The sequence below is a fragment of the Aptenodytes patagonicus genome, chromosome 9, assembly GCF_965638725.1.
Source record: "Aptenodytes patagonicus chromosome 9, bAptPat1.pri.cur, whole genome shotgun sequence".
Taxonomy (NCBI): Eukaryota; Metazoa; Chordata; class Aves; order Sphenisciformes; family Spheniscidae; genus Aptenodytes; species Aptenodytes patagonicus.
In genome coordinates, this window is record NC_134957.1 from 18,545,474 (window position 1) to 18,568,122 (window position 22,649).

At 36.7% G+C, this 22,649-nt stretch overlaps 1 protein-coding gene across 6 annotated transcripts in view; it reads left to right on the forward strand.

Annotated features, from left to right (window-relative positions):
* Positions 1 to 22,649, forward strand: part of STAG2 (STAG2 cohesin complex component) — an 81,684-nt gene that overhangs the window by 25,242 nt on the left and 33,793 nt on the right. For all 6 annotated transcript variants that reach the window (XM_076347337.1, XM_076347333.1, XM_076347338.1 and 3 more), the window contains exons 2-6: positions 13,278 to 13,422; positions 15,483 to 15,561; positions 16,723 to 16,884; positions 19,676 to 19,772; positions 21,127 to 21,203. In XM_076347337.1, coding sequence (XP_076203452.1) covers positions 13,379 to 13,422; positions 15,483 to 15,561; positions 16,723 to 16,884; positions 19,676 to 19,772; positions 21,127 to 21,203 — 459 coding nt within the window. In that variant the 5' untranslated portion in view covers positions 13,278 to 13,378. The remainder of the gene's footprint in view (positions 1 to 13,277; positions 13,423 to 15,482; positions 15,562 to 16,722; positions 16,885 to 19,675; positions 19,773 to 21,126; positions 21,204 to 22,649) is intronic.

Consider the following 22,649-nt stretch of genomic DNA (forward strand, 5'->3'; position numbering starts at 1 on the left):
TCCCAGACAGATCTGATAAGTGTGTTTCAGTAGGATTATTATAGATACTTCTTCAGATAAATTTATTTATTAGTAACCTATGTTTTGCCACCTATGTAATAGATCAGGACCAAAATAGTGAGAGGTTTTTCATATAGGTTAGGTGAGGAATTAAATCTTGCTCTGAAACATTAAAACTGATTACACTTAGTTGTATATGGGCAAACAAAAGTAAAGGGAAAGATGGTAAATATATTTTAGTCAAAGCATTGTGTTATTGTAACTAAACATTATGTGTAGCTATTTTGCCAGGTGATATTAACATCCAGTGGCATGCCTGTATAGGAATTTCATTTAAATTTTAGAAAATTTTGAGTGCAAACCTATTTGAAACAAGATATCATACTTGTAATCCTGATGAGCGGTACAACAGCATGAGACTCTATACTGCTGATTTATTGTAAGAGCAATTCTAAACATTAAGTGGCTTTTTGAGTAAGCAGAACACAAAGTTGGCAGTTTGCATTAGTAATGTAAAGAGATTAATATAACATAGCTTATTGCTGATCCAGTATTCTTATGAAATCAGTGCCTGGGGCATTAAAATCATGACTTGAAAAACTTTGCTACTTGATGATACTTAAGTATACTAGGTTATTTTTTGTATGAAGGTATTTTAAACATGCATGAATCCTAATCCAGTTACTTAATTTTTAGTCTTTTCCCTTTTCCCATAATGAATAGCCAGCCCTGTGATAACAAACTATATGTAATAGGAATTTTTTTAAGTAGACCTTGGTTTCAGGAGCTGTGAACTTGCTGTAAGTAGTAAATGACTTTGCAGAATCTTACCAGGTGAAAAACTTTTTACTTGCCATTATATGGTACGATTTGATGTTAGAATCCTGAGTGGTGATCACAAGCTATTGGTAAAAATAATTTACGAGAACAAAGTCTGTTAGCCATAAGTAAGGGCAGAGTCTGCTGAGTTCAACACAGGAGTAATAAATAATTATGTAATTCATGGCTAACTAATTAAGTCAAACCAACACTGCTCTTGAATAAGTAGCTAGGACAAGTGAGTAACTTAATATGGTGAATTCAACTAGATTTAATTTTGTATTTCTGAAATTGAAATACGTGGTTTAGAGAAAGTATATTGACTTATTTCAGCATTGCATCATTGTACAACATAAAATGGAATAGAAAGATCAAAGGAATCTGAAAGAGGTATTGCCTATTTTAAATAATCCCTCTTCTGTCCAACTGTTTAAAATAGTTGGAATTACTATTTACTGAAAAGTCAAAAGAAACTAAAGTAGGACTGAAAAAGCCCTGTACACTTAACAGTGTGTTGTGTTCTCGACTGCTGGGTTACCCATTTCTGATTTGAGTGTGGGGAGATGGGGGGATATGTATTTGGTACAAAACAGAGGAAGAGAAACCTGTGCTAAGAGTAGGAATGCAGTTAATTATGAAACCACAACAATTGTTGGGGAAGACGTGGTGACAGATACAGTGCTTGCAATCTAGCAATTCTTGTTTTAATAATTAGAGGTAATTTCAAACTGATAAGTCAAATATCATCAACTGAAAACCACAAGAAGATGATACAGTTCAGATAATAAATTAAAAGCTGAAACTATAGTGAGTGACTGAAGCATTTTTCCATGTAATTATTGGACAACTGTAGGTTTAGATAGTTGTCCTCTGGTGACTTCTGCCGTGGCAGTTGAGTTTTCCATCCCTCTGTTGGAGGTTACCACCCATGTAACGAAAGCCAGCAAAACGGTATTTGTCAGCTCTTTAGTCCTCCTATTTGCAGTTCAGAATATTAGCTTTAATTGTCAGTGAAGATGAGCTGTCATTAACAGATCTGACTGTAAACCGGAGCATATCAAATGTGAAAACATGTTGCCTTTTGTTGTCTGTCCCCCCACAATGGAATGATAATATTTGATCCAGATAGGTTTTCCCCGCGGGTCGCAGCCTGTTAAGAGTCCTGGGAAAGGGTTGTTCAGCAGTAAACTTATCTGAATTTGCCACACAAAATCACAAGTATTAAACTGCTGTATGAATTAAAATATAGCTGCTGTAAATACGGTCAATACTGCAATGAAATGTTATTTTACATTTTATATGTACTTGCCAACTAACTTTTAGCAGAGAAAAATGGGGTTTGGTATGCCTTGCATTAAAGGGAGCTAGTAAACTATGATGACTAAAAGGAGGTTCTTTTTGTGTTTAAGATACGGTAAAAACAATAGCTTGGATTCTTTGCTTATGTCCAAGATTGCATTTTTGTCTCCTCTGTAAGGAAGAAAAAGAAAAAAAAACCCCAGCATTTAGCATGTGAGACTTGTTTCATCTGCTGGAGGTTGAGGGTATTAGTAAGCGATTGGTACCTTGGAGTCCTAGAAATTATTGTGAGTTTCATGCGATTCCAAGAGTATGGGGCAATTTTCTGAATTCAGCTAACTGATGCTCTAGGGTGCACCCCGTTCCAGAATGCCTCTCTTGGAGTGGGGGAAGGGGGAGGAATCACAGCACATGTAGCTTGTTTAAGAGACATCTGGCACTACTGCTCCTTTTTTTTTTCCCTTTTTTTTTCCTTTTTTTTAAAAAGAAAATACAGGAAAAAGAGGATGAAAGTAACTACCTTATCTCAACAGCTTCTACTGTGTTGCTGAGCTAATAAGTGTGATAGTTGTGGTTTTAAAAATATTTTCTATATATTGAACATTGCTCAAGATATTTACTACAAATTATGATAATAATGTGACCAGTAAATTTTCAACAAAATACAAATTTAGCTGTAGGCTGTAACTTTTGAAGCCTTTTGAAGGAGGAGGGAGCTACTAGCTTTTTTTACATGATGAATTTACTCAAGAACAAACATGTAAGGGTATAGCTTTTTGGTATTTTTTTCTTTTAGGTTAAATGAAGAAACCTAAGGTTCAATTTTGTTTGATTTAACAAGCTGTACATTTCGTATTTTAGATCTGTGTGGAATGGATGTTCCTGTACCCCTACAGTGCCTAATGCACAGTATTTGAGAGACTTATAAAGGAACATAATTTCAAAAGGACAAGTCTCACTAACCTTTGCTTCAGAATATTTTATACACATCAAGAGTTTCTCAGTATTTGGCAGCTTACTTAGCAAAATGAGTTTGGTCTCTAAAAAAAAACTGGTTTTGAAAAAGCTGACTTTTTCTTCATGTTAGCTTTCATAAAACAGGCACAGTATGTTACAGTTCTCCCAGTTGGTGTAATTTGTTACCTGCCACAAGTAAGCAATTACAGAGTTGAGAGAACTTCTTGATTTGAATAATGCCAATATTTTTGCAGTGTTCTTGGGACGTATACAAGTTGCCATGCTGGTTTCCTCTGGATGTTTAATGAATGTCAATAGCTAACTCTAGGTCTCCATACGTGAGGCTTCAGCACCAGTCATGCCTCCCACAAAATTCTTTTAAGAGGGCTCTGTTTTAGGATGAATAAAGAAAGAGAGGGTGATTTTTAGACTTGGTGATGATAATATATATTTTTTTCATCTGGTAATGAATTCATTAGTGGATTATTAGCATTCTACATCGTAGATATATTCAGTTCTCTGAATTGTGTGGGGGAAAGCCATGCACATCACAACTGCTGTTTCATATAAAATTAGTATTCAGTGCTGCAAATCTCCGAACAAACCAATTGGGATTTTAGCCCAAATGTTATGAGGGAGAAAAAGAACAAAATGTTGGGTATTAAAAATCTTTTAAGTTATGACTGAGGATGTATGGAGCACAGATGTTCTGAGGCTGGCAGAATTGCAGAGATACCTTGTTATCTTTCATTAAAAGTTTTTTATCTTTATTTCTTCTGTTTTAGAGGTGAAGCCAACTTTTGCATATATGAGTAGTTGCTTGAGTTTTATTTTGTAAGGATGATTATTCAGATTGATTGTTGAAAGAACCATAATCCACTTACGGAAGACTTAGGTTTTAGCTGTCATACTGCTTGGTTTGGATGCGGCACAATATTTATTCCTTTTTTCTTAAATATTCCTTTTCCTTTCTGATGGCATAGATTTTTATTTGAGCCAGGGAAGGATGGATGACTGCTCTTGATTGTTTACACAAACACCAAGGTAATGGCAGTTTTTGGAGCTTCGCTATAAATAGAGTTTTATACTGCTGTTGTGAGACTGATAATGACAGTAGACATCCGACTGAGGGTGACAGGAGAGCACGCTGCATTGGGGTGCAGAGCAGCTGCATTCCTGCAGGTGGCCCACAGGGAGTCCGAGAAAGTGATGCCCTTTCTGTAGTCCGGGCCTGTTACAAAAAAAGATGGGCTGGTGCAGGGGAAGAAGGCAGGATGGAATGGGGCATGAAGCATTCTTACACACCAACCACCCCCATCTCCCCCCCCCCCCCCTTTTTTTTTTTTTTTAATTATTTTAAAGATCCAGTTAAGACTAATGCAGTTTGACTTGTGCTTATATTCTGTTCTGTTTGTTTCTGTGCTGGACGTAGTCTCTTTAGTTATCGTCTGGAAGCAGTTCAACCATTTTTATGTAGTGTGAAGCTTCAGCTAATAAATTCTGGTGGATCTCAGGTGACAAAACAGAGAACCGAGCTGGTTCTCCTTTTCTCTTCTTATCTTAGAAGGCTTGGGATCACAGTGCAGAGGAGTACAGGGGGCTCTTCAAAGGACTATCCAATGTGCGCTATGACCTAGGCTGATATGAGCCAACTCTGGGAGATGTGCTTGAGAGATTTTACTTTCCACTCTTTAGTAGTTTTATTTTATGGGGTTTTCCCTTATTTCAGTCATCTAATATTGACTGTATCTTAAAGTAGCAGCTGATGCTGTTGCAGTATGTGCTGTCCCCCCTCCAGAATCTATAATCAAATGCAGTTGTTCTTAGAAATGCGCAAGCAAAGATTTGGGCACAAAGCCCTAGTGACCTGGACTTTTCAAAGGGGAAAATCTGTATGGTAGGAGGGGAAGCTCAGGCTCCTATAAAGTGAGGCAACTTGCAGGCTCACATTGATCAGTGGAAGAACAAAAAATAGAACTTGCCAGATGGGATACCTTGTCGGTTGGAAAACCCTGCCTCTGCCATGTGTACTGAAGTAATTCATCACTGTTGGCTGCGCATTTGAACAATGCTGATTCTGTTCTAGGCTTTTACTGGGTAGCTTGTTACCTGCTTGCTGTGGGCAGTGCATGTGCATCTTCATCCCTAGCTTTTACAAGAGCCAAAATTTTGAGGGGATGTGCAAAGGACTACGTTTTTGAAAAATCAGTCTGTGAAGGGGCATATTGATCTATTCTGTAGTTTAGTTTGGAAATTTAGGGCATTTAGGCAGCTGGGAGGTGTGCTTGCCTTGTATCATAAATGAACTAGTACTCTTCTTTTGGCTTGTTAAGTAGGCATATATATGGCTTTTTTCTTTTTTTTTTTTTCCTCTTTTAAATCTTGGTTGTCATCTGACTTGGCTTTTATTCTTCCTAAGAGCCTCATTTTCCACGCAGTCAGACTGCAACATCTGGAAGCCATCTCTTCTTTGGCAGGGAAAGATGTGACAGACACAATGAGGTGTAACTTCTACTTTTGTTATCTTACCTTTGCCTTTTTTAAAAGACATCCAAACCCAAACCATTTTCAAGATGTATGGGAATTTCAGGTGCATTTTAGTAAAGCTCAGGAATACTTTTGGGCAGAATCATTAGAGTAATGTAGGTGGTTTTCCTTTTAGTAAGGATAATAGTTGCATTTATTGTACAGTTGATTCATTTTTCAGTATTTTGTAATACTTACATCAAGTGTTTTAAACCCACATTTTACTGGACAGTGTAAATTACTAAATAGTGATATAAAAGCCCCATATGATTCAAACCATAACAGTATCTTTATATTTCAAAATAGTATTTAACTTACTGCATTAAAGATATTGATGTTATTAGTGGTAATTTAATGAGTAATCCTGTGACTGTGAAGCACTGTAGCATGCTCTTTTCCTTCCATAATAGTTTTTCCACATACTTAATAAAAACAGCAGAAGTCCAAAAAATACTTTTAATGAGAGGGGGACTATTTGATGGTGAAGTTGAGGTTGGCAGAGTTATTAGGGTGGTACAGAGGTCTTTGTGTGTTACTCACTTTTCAGGTCTCTAAACTTGGGGTAAAGAGTCAACCTTCACTTTAGGTTTTAGCCTGACTTTTCATAGGCCTTTAAAATCTTTTTTTTCCTTTGCTACACCCCCCCCCCAGGTGTGTTTAAGCTTTTCCTTTCACAGCATTAAACTGTGAAAACAAATTTTGCTTTCTGTTTACTGATGTGTGCATTACCTCTGGGGACCTATGTTTTCCATGTGCTTGGCTGTTTCCTGGCTGGTCGTCTTCTCAGGTTCTGGTGGTCACCATCAGCTGTTAGCTGGGCTTCTCATCTGAAGGCTGGTAAGAAGCAAATAGTTATATAGGTGTATGTGCAGTCTGCTATATAATGAAAATGTAGGAAATGCGTGTGAAAAAGGATTAAGGAGAATGCTTGAGAAGGAGACCACTAAGACTGGGCAGGTGCCTGATGAATTTACAAGTAGAACATGCTGTCTTCCTGTGATGTGTGGGTCACAGGTGAGGTGCTTGCCTGCAGGGCTGCCTCTCCCCTCGGCAGGTAGCCAGGTGCACGAGTGGGAGCCCAGTGGGGGATCTGGGCCTTACTGCCTGCTTTGCCCCCCCGGAGCCACAGAACAGCAGACTGCTGGCTGTGGCCCCTCCCAAGGGAAGGGGAGGAATATTAGCAGTAGCTATGCAAGGACTCCGGTTTGCCACTTGTCTTTGATACATCTGGTCCTGCGCCGCAGCAGAGCTCTGCCCCTGCTGGTGATGCACTGACATTGGCAAAGCTCTCCATTGGCTTTGTTGTAAAGGGGTAGAGTTCAACTGCCTCGCATATTGCATCTAGGGACTTGCGTGGCTGCAGGATGAGTTGATTCAGCTGGCTGATCCAATGGAGAGCTAATCATGGGGGGAGGAAATAGTTTTGTTTTCATAATTTGCTTGCTGGTTGTTCATTTGAGTGTTAGAAGGGAGCAGAAGCCTTCCTGTGTGTTCAGGGAGTGGGAAGGAAGACTACTGCTTCCAGCAGCAGCCCACAGTGTCAGAAAAGCATGTTCTGAGATGGCTCTTTCCTGCTTAATCAGCAGACTTGTTGCATGAACTAAAGAACAAATACCATAAAAATTGAATAAAAAGTAGGCCAGGGAATAAAAGTGGTAGTGTGATGGCATAGTATCAACAGCCACCGTAATGTTGCTTTTTCATTTTTTGAAAGATGAAGAGAAAGAGATGTGTGGACAGAAGTGGTGTGGAGGGGCTGTAAGAGCTGGAAGTTTAGAAAAAAATAAATTGTGAGGAAAGAGACTGAAAAGGTAAGACGTGTATAAATTAGGTCATTTAGGTTCTTTGTTGGAGCGTTAACTGTTCAGTGACTTTGGCACCATGGACTGTTACTGCATATACAGACCATGTCTCTGGTGGTAAGCGTGGAAGAATGTAGATTGATGATGTCTAGTTCAGGTGGTCTTGTAAAGGAATTACAAGACTCATCTGTTAAACAAACAGGACAAAAATAACCACACATCTAAAGGCATTAATTGCATTATTGTTCAGTTTAGTCTTGATTATGCTATCATAATATGATCAAAACTGCTGATACAGTTATAACTAAATCATGTTAAAGTACAGTTGTTACAATACAGAATGCTACTTGAAGTATGTTTTCTGTGTTTTACTCAAATTACAGAATTGCTTTAAAGCTTGTTAGCAGCTGAAATATTAGGTTGTGCAATATTAGTAGAAATAACACACGTAGAAACAACACACTCTTTCAGGCCTGTAGGGAATGTCATGCAGTTGCTCAAAATCTCTCTTAAAAATCCACTTACGAAGATGAATGCAAAAATAATATGAAGAAGCATACTTATTTGGTGGGGAAAAAACCCCAAACAACCAAACCTTATTTTATAAAATAAAAGTTTAGACATATTCTAGTCTCTCAGAAAAGGAATGAGGGGCATAATGTAGTTGATAACAGCTTTCTCCTCTAATATAGTTAGGGGAAAATATTAGACACACTTCTGATCCTTTATTTCAATTTTATCTGACTAGCATTTTAACTGTTGCTGCTGCATAATTGGTTCTGAAGCATCAGCATCTCTCATTCATGGATAGATAAATAATTCAGGGATGAACTTTAGCCACACACTTCAGCATCACAATTTTAGAAGTTCTAATTTTCTGAATTAAGAAAGCGAGGTCCTTGATTTTACAGGTGATTAACTGAATTACAGGGGAAAATCAATGCACCTCTGAACAGCCATCCCGCATCTCCAAAATCTTTGTCTTGGCCACGTAGCCATTTTTAAACTTTGCATCCCTGCCTTCCCAGAAAAATGATAACCGCTTTACTGATTTGCCTTATAAAACTTCTAGATAATAGATGCCAGGCAACAACAACAACAAAAAAGTGCATGTGTAGGGAACCCACCCCAAACCAAAACCCACCTACCTGAAACTCCTTGCTGTGAGCTTGTTAAGTAATACCCTACTGCATTTACACAAGTGTATGAAACACAAGCTTCTGGGACGGATCTTGTGATTCTTTATATTTTGTGTGTGTGTGTATATATATGCGTATTCTTTTAACAAAGGTTGCTCACTGAATTATATTAATGTTTGTTTAGCATATTTGTGCATGTAATAGGAATTGTGAGAGGACAGGTAGCACTGAGCAGCTGCTGATCGCATATGTGTTATTGTGTGAATTTTGTCAACTTTTGCCAGATCTCAACATTTGGCCAGTATATTTGAGTTAATCACAACCATACCTAAATTAATTATTCATGTATTTGAGAAAAATAATATTTTAAAATTTAAATCTGTTTTTCAGTGAAGACACATTTGAGTTCTTTATAGTGTTTCATGCTTAGCTCTTGCTTTTATCGGTCAAATTATTTTAAATAGAAACTCCTCTTACATTTAGAGTTGGCAACATTATGTATGATTACTGTTCCTGGACTACTACTGCTCCAGTGGTTTTTTCGTTCATTAATGTTTTGTTAGCAAAATTTTAAATGGCAAGGTACAATAACAGGATACATTATTTCTGCTATTAAAATGTATTTTGAAATTCTTCTGCTTGCTTTTGAAAACTAAATACTGAGACTAGTCATACTACAGCAGTTGTATGCGTTTCTATCTTTGGAAGACTCATTGAATCAAACATGTATATGCATTTATTTCAGAAAAGATGCAGGAATCTTCAGGTGACTTTATGTAATCTAAATACAAATCTAAAGGAAATGTGCTACAATATTATTGCTGTTTTAGCAATCTATTATAAAGTTTATTGCACAGAAATAACTAGGTCAACCTCTGGATGACCTGTCTTTTGGAGTTTCTTCAGTTAGCTTTAGGCTAGAGCTCCACCTTGTGATCTTTCAGCAGGATACATTTTCTTTTTATAGTTTAATAATTTAATTATTTCACAAAGTTGAGTGACTTTGGAAAGTTTTCAGACTTGAGAGATTTCAGTATCTGCTTGGGAAAATTAAAGTTGGAATTCTGTGAACACACAAAAAAGAAACTGAACAACAGCTGCTTTTTATGACTCCAGTTTAGATTTAACTTATTAAAATAATCTGCTTATTAGAGCACATTTAATAGATAATGCAGACTTTCACTGGTTGGAATGGCATCTGCAAGAATTTCACTTTCCTCTTTTCAGACTGCACTGTGATGAACTTGGTATATTTTAAAAGTTTTGACGGGGTGCTTATATGGACTGATCTCCTTTCTCATTGACTTCCCAAACCAGGTTGCTTTGAATGAGTCATCAAGTATGTGCATGAAGGAGACATGGCTGGCAGTAGTCTTGAATTGCCAGAAGGCATTTACTGAGATCGAGGATAATGGGGATGACCAATGCCAGTCTTTTCCTATACCAAAACAAGAGAACATCAAATAAAATTGGAAAGTGATAAATTCAAAGCAAAGAACATGCCTCTTGGTAGTATGGAGTTTGGCTGTGGGAGTTCTTGTGTGGAATACCATCGCTGCTGAATATTGAGTTCAAAGAGTAATTGGAAATATTAATGGAAAAAATACTGATGGGGGTTATAAAATATAGGGACAGCTTCTCTGGCTGAAAAAATCCCTGAGTTTATTTCTGGATGCTGGGAAGGTATTCAGGGAAAACATCACTAATAAGAACAAAGCGAATGTTTTCTTCCTTGGGCAACTTCTGTTGGCCACTGCCAGAGAGGGCATGCTGGGCTAGGTTGACCCTGCTGGTTAAGAATCAAAAGTCCGTGTCATATTCTGGCTGTATGTAAATCTTTTAAAATTATCCTTTACTGGGACAAATGCAAGGGGGTTTTTGGTCATTGCTGGAGTTTGAGCTTGACGCTGGAGATCCCTTACAGTCTTACCTCATACATTCTTCCAAGGCATTCATCTGTAGCTAGTATTCCATGATACTAGTGTATAGTTGCACTCATGAGGGCCAAGTTTCTTCTTCCTTCAAGAAAAACAATTCTTGAAGCATAAATCTTAGTAGGTTAACACTTCAGCATCTACCAAGAACTTGTTATTTCTTTCCCATTTTATAAAGTGATTCTGACCAAACAATGCCATGTTTTCTTTCGTGTTTTGTTGTTTGTAGTAAGATGAACGGTTCTTACAAGAAGTTCAAGTTGGTATAAACTGCAGCCAGCTAGTTTTGTCAAGTGATTTATTTGACTTGTTTGATGCAGAGAATATATACTTTATTAATTTACCCGTCCTTTTTCATAGTTTTTTTTACTGTTTTTTTTCTTTAAAATATTTATGTGAATGTAAGAAACTTTATTGAGACATTTTTGCAAAACTTGATAGGACAATAGATTAGCTTTTCATAAAGGGAGCTAAAAATGTGTTAATTCTGTGAACAAGGGGTTGACTTGCTTTGTTTCTCAGTACTTTCAAATTTTATGGAATAGGTAATTTTAGTATTGTAAATAGGTAGCCATAATTAATGAGCCATAATACAAAATTTGCATGTAAGCATCCTGATTGTCACTGTAGTTAGATGTGTTGCTTCTCAACATTGAAAAATGTAAACTAGAAAAAACCAAATAACATGTTGGTAGACAGGTTGAACTTGAAACTGAGCAGTGTGGTTTTTTAAGTTTGCATCTTTGCTTTGCACTGGGACTGAATCTCAGGCATGCCCCAAAAAGGACTCGTGTGGTTGGATCTCTTTCTTTTTCTTGCTTTCTTCCCCCCTACCCCCATTTCTCCCCCTGCTCCCCCTCCTTACTGAGGTACACCTCTGAGCAGGTGCTAGCCTCATGACCAAGGCACTAAAGTGTGCTGTGGTATTTTTCCAAGTTCAAGTTGCTGACAGGAATAAGAGCAAATCTTAAAATAAATAAATAAAATATAATCCAAAGTGTAGGGCATTTTGATACGTCACCAACTGAGCATGTAGTTTTACAGACAGCCTGGATGGTATAATAGCTCCTTGCCACCAAAGAAGGGAGTTTTATTCTTCCCTCCCCTGCTCATGGCTATGCAGTCTTGTGTTTCCCGTGCATCGGCTCCAAATACCTGCTGTTGAACCAGTTTAACTTGATAATCCAGGGAAGAAAATTCTTGAGGTATATTTTGCCCATTTTACTGGGGAATTGAATCAGGTGATACTGAATGGCAGAGCCTACAAAGATAAATGGCTGGGGAGTTGGGGTGTTACCCTGCCTGTGAATGATTGTTTGCTAAAGAGAGTGTATAAATGGAGCAGGAGAGGATGAAACGCGCACCGGACATGTGCCTGTGTGGTTTTAGGAAGGGAGGAATGGGGTGACAGAGGTTGCTGCCATTCTGCAGCAGTAATGTTTTTGAAGCTTTTTATCTTCTCCTGTGTTCTGGATGGAACACGCTTTAGTAGTTGCAGACTATCTTGAGATTCACCAGCCTATCTCGAACCTCCTCTCTTTTTGCCACTATTTCTTTCCACTCTGGTTCTCTGCTTTTATGTAATTGTTTGAAATGTGAAGAAAGAGAACATAATAAGTTCAGGGTTTATGGTTTCTCTCAGCTCTCTAAATTCTGGAAGCTACAGTGGCCCCTAGCATTCAGAGCAAGCACTTGCAGGAAAAAAAATGTACGGCCTCTCTCTACATATTCAATTGAAATGCAGTCTCTGAAGCATAGTTACCAGACATTAAGCAACATGTGCTTAGCATGCCAAAATTAAATCTTTCCCTCAAATACCTCATCACTCCAGCAAGCTGTAGAGTCAGCAGACTTTGAAGGTTTTTCTCCTTGCTATTTTTTCTTTAAAATACCTGAACATCATGCTTTCTTAATTCAACTGTATAAAAGTTAGCCTGGGGCAGACAATTGACATAGAAAACTTCAGCCTGCGTGGTTAAATCTCACATTTGAAGTATCCAGTGAGTTTTTTCCCTTTAAACATAGGAAAATTAGATAAATAACAAAATTTATGAATAGGTGGCAATATTATAATCAGGTTGAAAGGCAAGTATTTCACAATCTTATGTTCTCTTGATAAAACGCTATGTTTTTCTGATGTTTTCCTTTATAATGTGGATAGTATTATCTTCCTTGATATTCTTAGAGTCTTGTCAAATGCTTTAAATGTTAAAACTGTTGTAAGCCACGTTTCTCAACTCTGGAAGACAGAGTTGTGAAACAGCTGGCTAGGTTATAAGGACTTGTTATAAGAGCTTATCTTTGTGGAAAATGTCATGGAAGTTTACAAATCAGAGATACAAAGGTGGTATACATAGTGTCCTTAAATGTTAAATTAAAAGCACAGTATGTGTACATCAAGTCTGGTTTTGGTTTGGTTAACCAGAAATATCCTAGTGTTGTTAAGTCTGGGCTCTGCAGTGCATGGTATTACAGTTCAAACTTAAATCTAGTATAGATTTAGAAATAAAAGTTATTACTTGCAAGGTGTTACTGAAAACCATTCCAGTTTGCTCATCCTATTCAGAAAATGCTTTTTGACAAACGTTTTTGTATTTTATTTTACTGTGATGCTTTTAAGATTTGTGGAGGTACTTTGTAGTAAGATCATGGGAGGAGTCAAAAATATAAAATCTTTAAACAGGAAAAAGCTTAGTTGGAAACAGAGGGGGGCATGATCTAAATTTTCTGCGTTTCCAACTTTTTTACCCCTTCATATGTGGAAAAATTTTCACTTTATTTATTTATTTATTTTATTATAGAAGTTGTCCACTACAAAGGAAGAAAGAAAAGTAATCTTGTACTTCAGACTGGTTTTTGAATATCTTTCTAATACAGTGGTGTTCCAGAAGATGATAAAGAAATGATAGCAGCTCCAGAAATACCAACTGATTTTACTCTCCTTCAGTAAGTGTTTTAAGAATTTCTAGTTTCATTTTTAAATGTACTGGCTCTTTTTAGTGTTAATACATGTTGTTGGTTTTCTCTTGGAAACAAGGAAACAAAATGGAGGAATAGGGTTCTAGATTTTTTCTTATTGAGATGTTGATGCTGCATTGTCTGAATTCTTGAGTATTCAGCACTAATTAAAATAAGTATTTTAGAAGCGCTTAATTATTTTAAATCAATTTTTAAACTTTGCTAGTAGGAAGCCATTGTGACAGACACTTTTTTGTTTGTTATGTACTTTTCAGGATTTTGTCTTTCCAAATGAAATGTTTGAATAAGAAACTCTTTGATTAGGAATACCAAAAAAAGTTTCCTTCATTAAAGCCTCTTTATAGAGAGGGAGGAAGTAGTTGAGGTATTTGCCCTTAATAACTGGGGCAGGTCACGTAATATTGTAAATACCTACTGCCAAATGCTTTAGTTAAAGCCAAAGTCTTAGCTTCCCTCAGGCATCAGTTCCTTGGTGTTTTTGACATCATTTTATTAGCTCGCTAGTCTTCCTACAGTTTTTAAGAAACAGACATTTGAATTTCCAAGATATAAAGTCGGGTATAGATTACATTTTGGACAGAGAAATAAAGTGATTATTTTAAGCAGACCAAAAGAATCCAGTTCCTCACCTTTTTAATTGTCAAGAAATTGGCGTGAATACATTTCAGCAGACTGTTGAAATGGATTCAATTGGTATAAAATCTAAAAAGATCAACGAGGTTGGTTGTGTGGGGTTTTTTTCCTTTTAATGAGAGATAAAGGTAAATTGGAAGATGGTTTAATATGGAATACTGTTTTTACAGCTGTTTATAGTGTTTTTTTACTCTGTTGGTACAGTTCATTTCTTAGTGAAACGTTTGGAATTTGTGTTTGTATTCTTCCTGTGAAAATAAGAACACCTAGGAAGTTTTGAAGAAGAAATATTTCTCACCTTCCTCCCCCTTCCAGGAGACACTTTCAGTCCATATCAGAGTACATAGTCAACAAAACCAGAAATAGCAAAATACATGTTAAAAGGAAGAAACCTCCTTTCAGACACTTGTAATAGTGAGAGACCTTCAGTTTCTGGATTGTTTTAGAATGTTATAAATACATAAGAATGGGTCTCCCATGTCCCTGGTCGTCTTTATGATTGCATTGTTAAGTTGAATCAGGAAGTGTGTATCAGAAATTTGTGATAGCAGCTGGAATTCATTGTACTGCATGTATGTGTTAAATGATGCTGCTAGATCTTGTTTTAAAGTTGTATTCTGCAGGAAATGTAGAAATAGAGAATACACAAGCTAAGCATTCTCTATTAATAATTCAGGTGACTTCACACACACCCCCCCCCCCCCCAATGTTGGCAATAAAGGATTTGTATATTGATGCAGCGTATTTAAATGATGTAGGAAATTAAACAAATGAGAAACATTAATATATTTTCATATATTGTTCATATATTGTTTAACATCTTTTTACCTTACAAGCTTAAACAGAGCTACAGGCTATCTTTTTGATGGAGAAACCTCACCTAAACTTTTTTCCTGTATCTGTCAACATAAGTGTGTACCTCTTAACTACTTACTTAGTTTCTGATAGCATGAAGAGATCTGCTGAGACGCTTTGGTTATGAGGGAAGGTGGTGGTGGTTTTTTTGCTGTTGGTTTTTTTCCTCTTTCTTCTGTTTTGTTTTGTTTAAGTATTTGGGGCAGATATTTACGGTGCTGCTTGCTTTTTGAGATGGTGTAATGTTTGTCGCGTGCTAAAGGCAGAGTTCCCAACCTGTTGCTATTTTCTACCCGCCTTCACATCTTTTAACCTTACTGTATGGCTTTCCTTGCAGGTAGATTGTTTGGAGGAGGCAGGGTAGGGTGTGAGTGTGAGGATATGCTCTGATCTGTTCCTCGATAGTAGACTTAAACAGAAGAAAAAAGCAGTTTCACTGTTAGAGTTGACTTACTGGACAGAGAGCATAATGTGACTTCAGTATATTTAAGAATGTTTCTGATGAAATGTGTAAATGGTTTGTCTTTTTATCCTTGCAGGGAGTCTGAAACACACTTCTCTTCTGATACAGACTTTGAGGATATTGAAGGAAAAAACCAAAAACAAGGCAAAGGAAAAGTATGTTCAGTTTATAGGGATACTGAAACACTTCTACTGTTACGAATTGAAGAGTTCAGCACTTGCTTTGAAGCTGAATGAGCTAGGAATATTTTCTGAAAATGCGAGTGTTCTGTGAAGAATTCATATTTGTATTTGCATTGAAATGCTTTGTCTTGAGTATTTGCATGATATTTCCTAAGTGCTATGAAGGCATAAGGGAGGTGGGGGAGAAGAAGATTTGATTTGATTAGTCTCTCTGCATGTGTTCCACCCTATACTTAAATTTGGTTCTAATACAGTCTCTTTTGGTTAGTGTCATTTAATTCTGGCTCTTTCAATTTGAAAAGTGAACAGAAGCAAATAATTCAATTAAAAGGGGTTTTTTTATAGGTCGCAGACAGGAGGTTACGCTACCCGAGCAGAGAGGTCTAAACCCAGTTAATAGCCCTTCTCTCCCCTCATCAGACATGTGTCCTCCCCACCTTGGTGGCTCCTGCCCTCTCACCGGCTTGGCACCCACCACATGCAGCTCCTTTGCTGCTGTGGCGCAGGCAGGCTGCTGCATGCCGGCTGGCCTGGGCTGTGACTGCCTTGCTGGGCACCCCATGTACCTGTACCGGTACAGAGTTCCCAGTTATTAAGAGGTGATGATAAATAGTTTTATACAACAGTAATTTAATTTCTGTTTAAATGCTTTTTTTCTTACTTCTTTCTGTAAGTCATACTTGATTTGGGGAATCAAATACGAAGACGCTTATGTGCTGTTCCTCACCCCCACTTGCCAATGTGTGCTCAAATTAAAAAACAAAAGGTTAATGAATTTCAGAGGAGACTTTGTGATGTCTGTTAATGGAATTGCCATAGCCGTTTTAAATAAAATCTGTATAATCTGTTTTACAATTTAAACACAGGAAAAATCTTTGTGTCATACACTGTCACTAATCTTCTAGCTAGTTGCTAGAAGATTTTAAATGAGGGAAGGAGGAAATGGAACCTGTAGAATTCTCATTAGTCTTTGTATCAGTCAGGATCAGCTATTATTCTCAACTTCGGATTTTAAATCTCGTTCCTGAAAACAAAAGGCCTTGTGTATTGTTGTCATGGTATGAATAATAATTTTTTTCTTTAATTACTACATAATACCCAATTAAAAATTCTTGTGCGTGTGTGTGATTGCAGACCTGTAAAAAAGGAAAAAAAGGACCAGCAGAGAAGGGGAAAAGTGGAAACGGAGGAGGGAAACCTGGTGGTCCAAATCGGATGAATGGACATCACCAACAGAATGGTGTGGAAAACATGATGCTGTTTGAGGTAGTTAAAATGGGCAAGAGTGCTATGCAGGTAAGACTTGAGATATCTCTGTGACCTGGATGAATATACAATTTAAATATAACAATATTTTCCTGTACATAAGATTTAATAAAATGAAGCCTAAAGTAAATTTTTTTTCTTCAATTTGTAGTTTTTAGTTCCAGATTAAGATTAAAGAAAAAGAAGTGTTTTTACATTGTTAAGGTTTGAATTTGAACGAACTGATTTTTCATTTCTAAATGTCAGGCATGAGTAATCACATATATAATGAAGAAATTCAGACTATGATTGAAAGTGAATTTTCAGTATCCTGGATGAAGAAAGGTTACTTTAGATTACATGACTTCAAAGTCCTTTTTGTGTGGCTGTAACTAAATACAAATGTGGTTTATGCCTCTGGTTGTCATAGAACTTAACAAGAAATCTGTAGTCTGTAGATGCTCCCAAAGCTTAGATTATCTGAAAAGAAATAATTGCTTCTCTTCTGTCACCCAAAGTAAAATCACTACACTACACACTACAACTTAAGGGCTACTCTTTAAATTCCCCTTAAGTTGACTTGGCTAATGTATATTGCAACACTAATTGGGTAGAATTTGGGTCAGGAAGTTTTAACCCGTTAGAAGTCTCTGCATTAGGCACTGTCTCCACTGCATTTACTAATAGGACTGAAGTCAGTCTATTATGAAATTTAGCACTTTTTTATTTTAAATTCAGTTAAATTGGTAAAGTGTTTGCTTGACTGTGTGAATCTTCCAGTGGAGAGAGGGTTAAAGTGTAAGCCTATCAGCCATGAAGCCTTCCTGCTGACTCACTCATGTGACTCCTCAGCAGCCTCGAAGAAAGACTTTGGGATTGAAAATCTAGAGTTTACAGCTTCTGTGATGTGCATGCAGGAAGCTGGGTCTATATGCAGTCCTCTCGAGATTTGAAGGCTCCGGCATTAGAGCTGGGAACCTTGGAGCCTGAATTCCTTGGCAGAAATTTAGTTCAGACTTTTAAAAAAGAACAGACTACTTTGATGTATTTGCACAGAGAAATTCTGATACTTCCATCATTTGTTTTGTTCTGCCGTATTTCAAAGCGGGTAGAAAAACTATACTTTTCTGACTGTTACTGTGTGCGCTACATTTTCAGCCAATTATCAGCGGTTGTATTTTCATGACGTTTTAACTGTTCAAAATGATATACAGTCAAAATCTTTTGCTTTCCAAGAGCAAAATGGACCTTTGCCAGGCCCGATTACTCTGTTGAATTGGGGAATTGATATCTGGGTAATAGAGTGAATCTTAGTCAATTTTTTTTGTCAAAATTAAGGAAGAAAAAAATTCTCGAAGTATTTCTAAAGTAATTCTAAAGTAAAGTCCTCTTCAGTGCTCAGTGTAGAAAGTTTTCTCTGTGGCCCTCAGCGCTTGCTTACCTGAAAAGGTTTGGTGATGATTTTTATTTTATTTTATTTTGAATTCTGTTCCATACCTTCTTCTGAGTTAGCGTCTATTCTCTGGCAAAAACAGATGGTTCATCCACTAAGACAAAATGTTTTGAGAAACTATTGTTTTGCTAGAGGTTCTTGAAAATAAATAAATTCTGAAAACAAGGCTGCCTGACTGAAATATTTGTCCCGTTCCTAGCATTATCTTGTTCTTGCACAGTGACCTCCTTTATAAGCCTAATTTAAGATGTTTCCTAGATTATTTCCCCCCTCCCCACAGATCAACCAAATCAGTACTGGTTTGTAGGTTCTTCTCCTGGGAAGACTACGACAGTTTCACTTTGAGTTTTTCATTCTTTTTGTCTTGCTGATGGAAGCTGTGCATCATACTATAAACAGTCTTAAATTTAGGGAAGAGGGATTTAGCGGTGCATCTGTTGAGAAGTTTTTCTGCATGGCAATATGTTTTATTTGTCCTCACAGCATTATTGCCTGTGAGAGTAAGCACTGAGAAGAGTACAGGCAGGAAGCATTGGAGATGCTGCGTAGTCCAGTTGTCTTTTGGAAGTTCTGAACTATTCCATCATCTCTCTCTATTTGGAATGACTCTAGATTTTAGGGCAGGGTATCAACATATTAAAAAACTCAAAACTGAAAGCTTGATACTAAAGTGGGTCTCTTGTGCCTGTGTTAATAAAGTAATTGCATGATACAAGTTTTTATGACTTCTGCGGTAGACAGTTTGTACTATACACATGGATGGTTTAAACATAATTGCATGTAAATTCTGTTTTTTCAAAACCATCATCACAGGTTTCCTATTAATTTCCTTCCCTTTAAGGTTCTTTAGTAAAATGCTCTTGTTGCTATTTGGTTTAGTGAATACAGAGTAATTAATGTCCATGCAGTGTAGGGCAGTGCTGTTCATCCTGTTATGGCTAATGTGTGTGGAGCACAGTTCATCGAAGGGGCAACATTTTTGAAGACTAGAGGGAGCTGTAGCTGTTGGAACTGAACACCTAAATAGTATCTTTAGAGAAGCGTCACTAGTTGGGGGCAGGGGAGAAAACCTGCTTCTGTAAAATACCAAGTATTTTTTGCATTCTCCCTCAAAAAAAGTTACTGTAGGACTATATAGTATTCCTGTGCTTTATGTTTAGGTGTTGGTTTCATACTTGCATATGTTTATAGAATAAAATGAGTTCTTTTCTTGAAAACTGATATTATAGCAGTAGAGGATCATTGAAACATTTTGTTCTGTATTAATCAAAAAAACAAAGTTCATGTTATTTATGGAAGGAACAAGAATCACTTACTGGAAAGCAGTTAAATAACACTGTCTTCAATTTATGAAAACTAAAAAGTGCCTTTATATTTGTTTCTTTTCAGTCTGTAGTGGATGACTGGATAGAGTCATACAAACATGACAGAGATATAGCACTTCTTGATCTCATTAACTTCTTTATTCAGTGTTCAGGCTGCAAAGGTAAGATACTGAAATGTTTACTCATCCATTTAAGTAATATTATAGTATGAATCTAATTCTTTGCTTTTATACCTCGTATGCTGTAGGACTGCTCCATCCCTGCAGCTAGTTTACATTATTAGGTTCTTGTAGTTAAGCTAGTATTTCTGAAGTTGGGAGCAGGAGGTTTATAAATATTATACTATATTTAAAAATGTAGATAAAGCCTAACACCAGAGAGAATGCAGTATTGGTACTTAACGCTTACTTCATCTTCCTCTGCTCCTGTTATTATTTCAGAAAATCATCTCTCTCTTTTAACATTGGTAGTTTAGCTTGTTCAGTCTTGGAATTCTAGTTTGGATTTATCTAGTTCTTATCACTGAGTGTTTTAAGATTGTTTCATAGCCTTTGTAGAGATGCTTGATTTAAAAGGTATTATGGACAGCTTCATGGTAGCCTGCCTACAGTAAGATTCTATTTCCATATTTTATTCTTTATTTTCTGGTTTTCTTTCCTCACTTCTACATCCTTCATTCTTTTTCCCCTCACCTCCTTTTGAAGAGAAGAAGGTAACTTACTCTGCAGCGTCACTGTGCTTGATAGAGTAGGACTGGATGTAATTTGTTCTGCTCAAGTATTTCTCTGTCCTGATAAACTTTTAATGTGCATAAATCTCTAGAAAGCTAACAGCATTCCTCAGAGGTTATCCATGCTTTCAAGAGCAGTGACCTTTTGATTATTGTTACCAGATAAAACTACAGAATCTTTTAATGCTTTCTGAGATGATCCTTCTCATGAATTTTGCAGTATAGTTGCAGTAAACTTCAGGAGATCTATTTGTTTTTTATATCACCATTTACACTCTTAACAATTTGAGGCTAAGACAAATAGAAATTGCATGAAATCACTGTGTTTGTTACAGTGCAGATGATGTTAAGTAGCAATAGAACTGTTCAAAATTGTCTTACACCATTTAGAATCTTGAGTCCTGAAAGGTCACTTCAGATTAGTGTAGTCTCTTGGCTGATGAAGAGGTCTGGCACAAGTATCTTTGACTTCTGAATATAAGTGAATGAGTAAATTCTAGATGTGTGTGTACACACACACACAAACACACTTTTAAAAAAGAATAATAATAAAAACCATATATATATATATATATATATATATATATAAAAACCCCAAGTATTGGTGCCAAGAGTTTGTTATACACGGATGCTAAAATAAAAAATGTGTAACTTCTTAAAAAATACATGTATAATCTGTAGGTTAGCTGAAATTTGATCACTTTTACGTTGTAGCAGGAGGCATGTCATCTGCCATATACCTCTTTCATATTAAAAGTGCTAATAGTCTAATATCTAAATTGTAGGAGTTGTTACAGCAGAGATGTTCCGACATATGCAGAATTCTGAAATAATCCGAAAAATGACTGAAGAATTTGATGAGGTAATTTAATGAAGTGCTGATAATGTATTGATGATAATTTCTTATTTTACCTGTCCTAATTTTACTGGATCATGTTGCTACAGGTTTCTTTCAAGGGTAGGGTCAGCTGCAAAAATGACAGGACTTTTATGAATGAAAATCTTGAACTCCCTTATTTCATTGAACTTGTAAGACGAGGAAGTAAAGCTCTGCGTGTATATAACTTGTTTTAGTAATGGTTTAAGAAATCAATATCAACTTTCAGTTTTTGAATAGTGGGAACTCCTACTGCTGTGGGTCTGTGTGGGATGCCTCCCCGTTCCTGCTGTGTATGTAAGGCCTTTAAGTCGTCTTTAACTTTTAAAATGGTTGCTAAATTTATTTCTATGCATTCATTAATCTACAAATCGTGGGGATTTGAATTTGATTATTCTCCAATTGAAGACTAATGCTTTGCCTTTCATGGGGATTATAACGTTTTTTTTCCTTTAAATTGTCACTTACTTTCTGTTCCACTGAGTGTTGGGGTAAATGAGATGCGTTGGTTTTTTGGGTGTTGGGGTTTTTTTTGTGGGTTTATTTTTGAGTGATTTTCAACCTGTGTTCCAAAGAATGTAAAGGTAGCTTTAAAAGCTCCTCCCAACATTTGTCTAATATGGAAATAATCCCCATCCCCCCAACCCCCAATAAAAAAATCCAGAAAACATTGATAACTTTAACAGAGGCAAAAATGTGGTATGTTTTTGTTTAAAAGGATTTTAGTATTCCTTAGAACCATCTCAATGCATAAATAGGTTTGATTACTATAAGGAAATAATGTATGAAACTTATAAACCTTCAGCTGGGACTGTTCAGGGTTTTTTTTATCACTGTGTTATGCTCACTCTTTCTTGTAACAGAATTCTAACAAACAACTCTCGGATTTCTAATCTTTTTTCATGGATGCTTTCTTCGTTTTCAACCTGTAATGTTGTTTAGCCTCTTAAAGAAGCTGATCACACAGAAGCACTGATACAAATGGTTGTCAATCCCCCCCCCCCCCAATCACTTTACCATTATTTGTAAAGGTTCCCAAATCAGGAGAAGAACACACATTTGTTATATTCAAGGTGTTATAGTAGGTCATTTTATGACTTAAGGAATTTTCAGTCTGATATGTAAGCATCTCCCTGTAAACTTTATTATGGTCCTGAACTGAGTGTTCCTAAGCATGTCAACTAACTGTTCACATGATGGTTCTTTTGTTCTGGTGTAACCTGAAGCAGATTTGTAAGGGGTATGATTTTTTTTTTCCTTTTTTCCTTTTTTAGGGAGTAGGACAGAAAAAAGAAAGAAGTAGTTATTTCAGTATATCTGGTTATGTGCAGTTTTTATGGTAGGACTTGCAGAATGTTGTCTCTGCATATAACAAGCCCAAGCTGCAAAGTAGATGCATTTTTGTGGAATCGCGTTCTTCTGATGTATCGT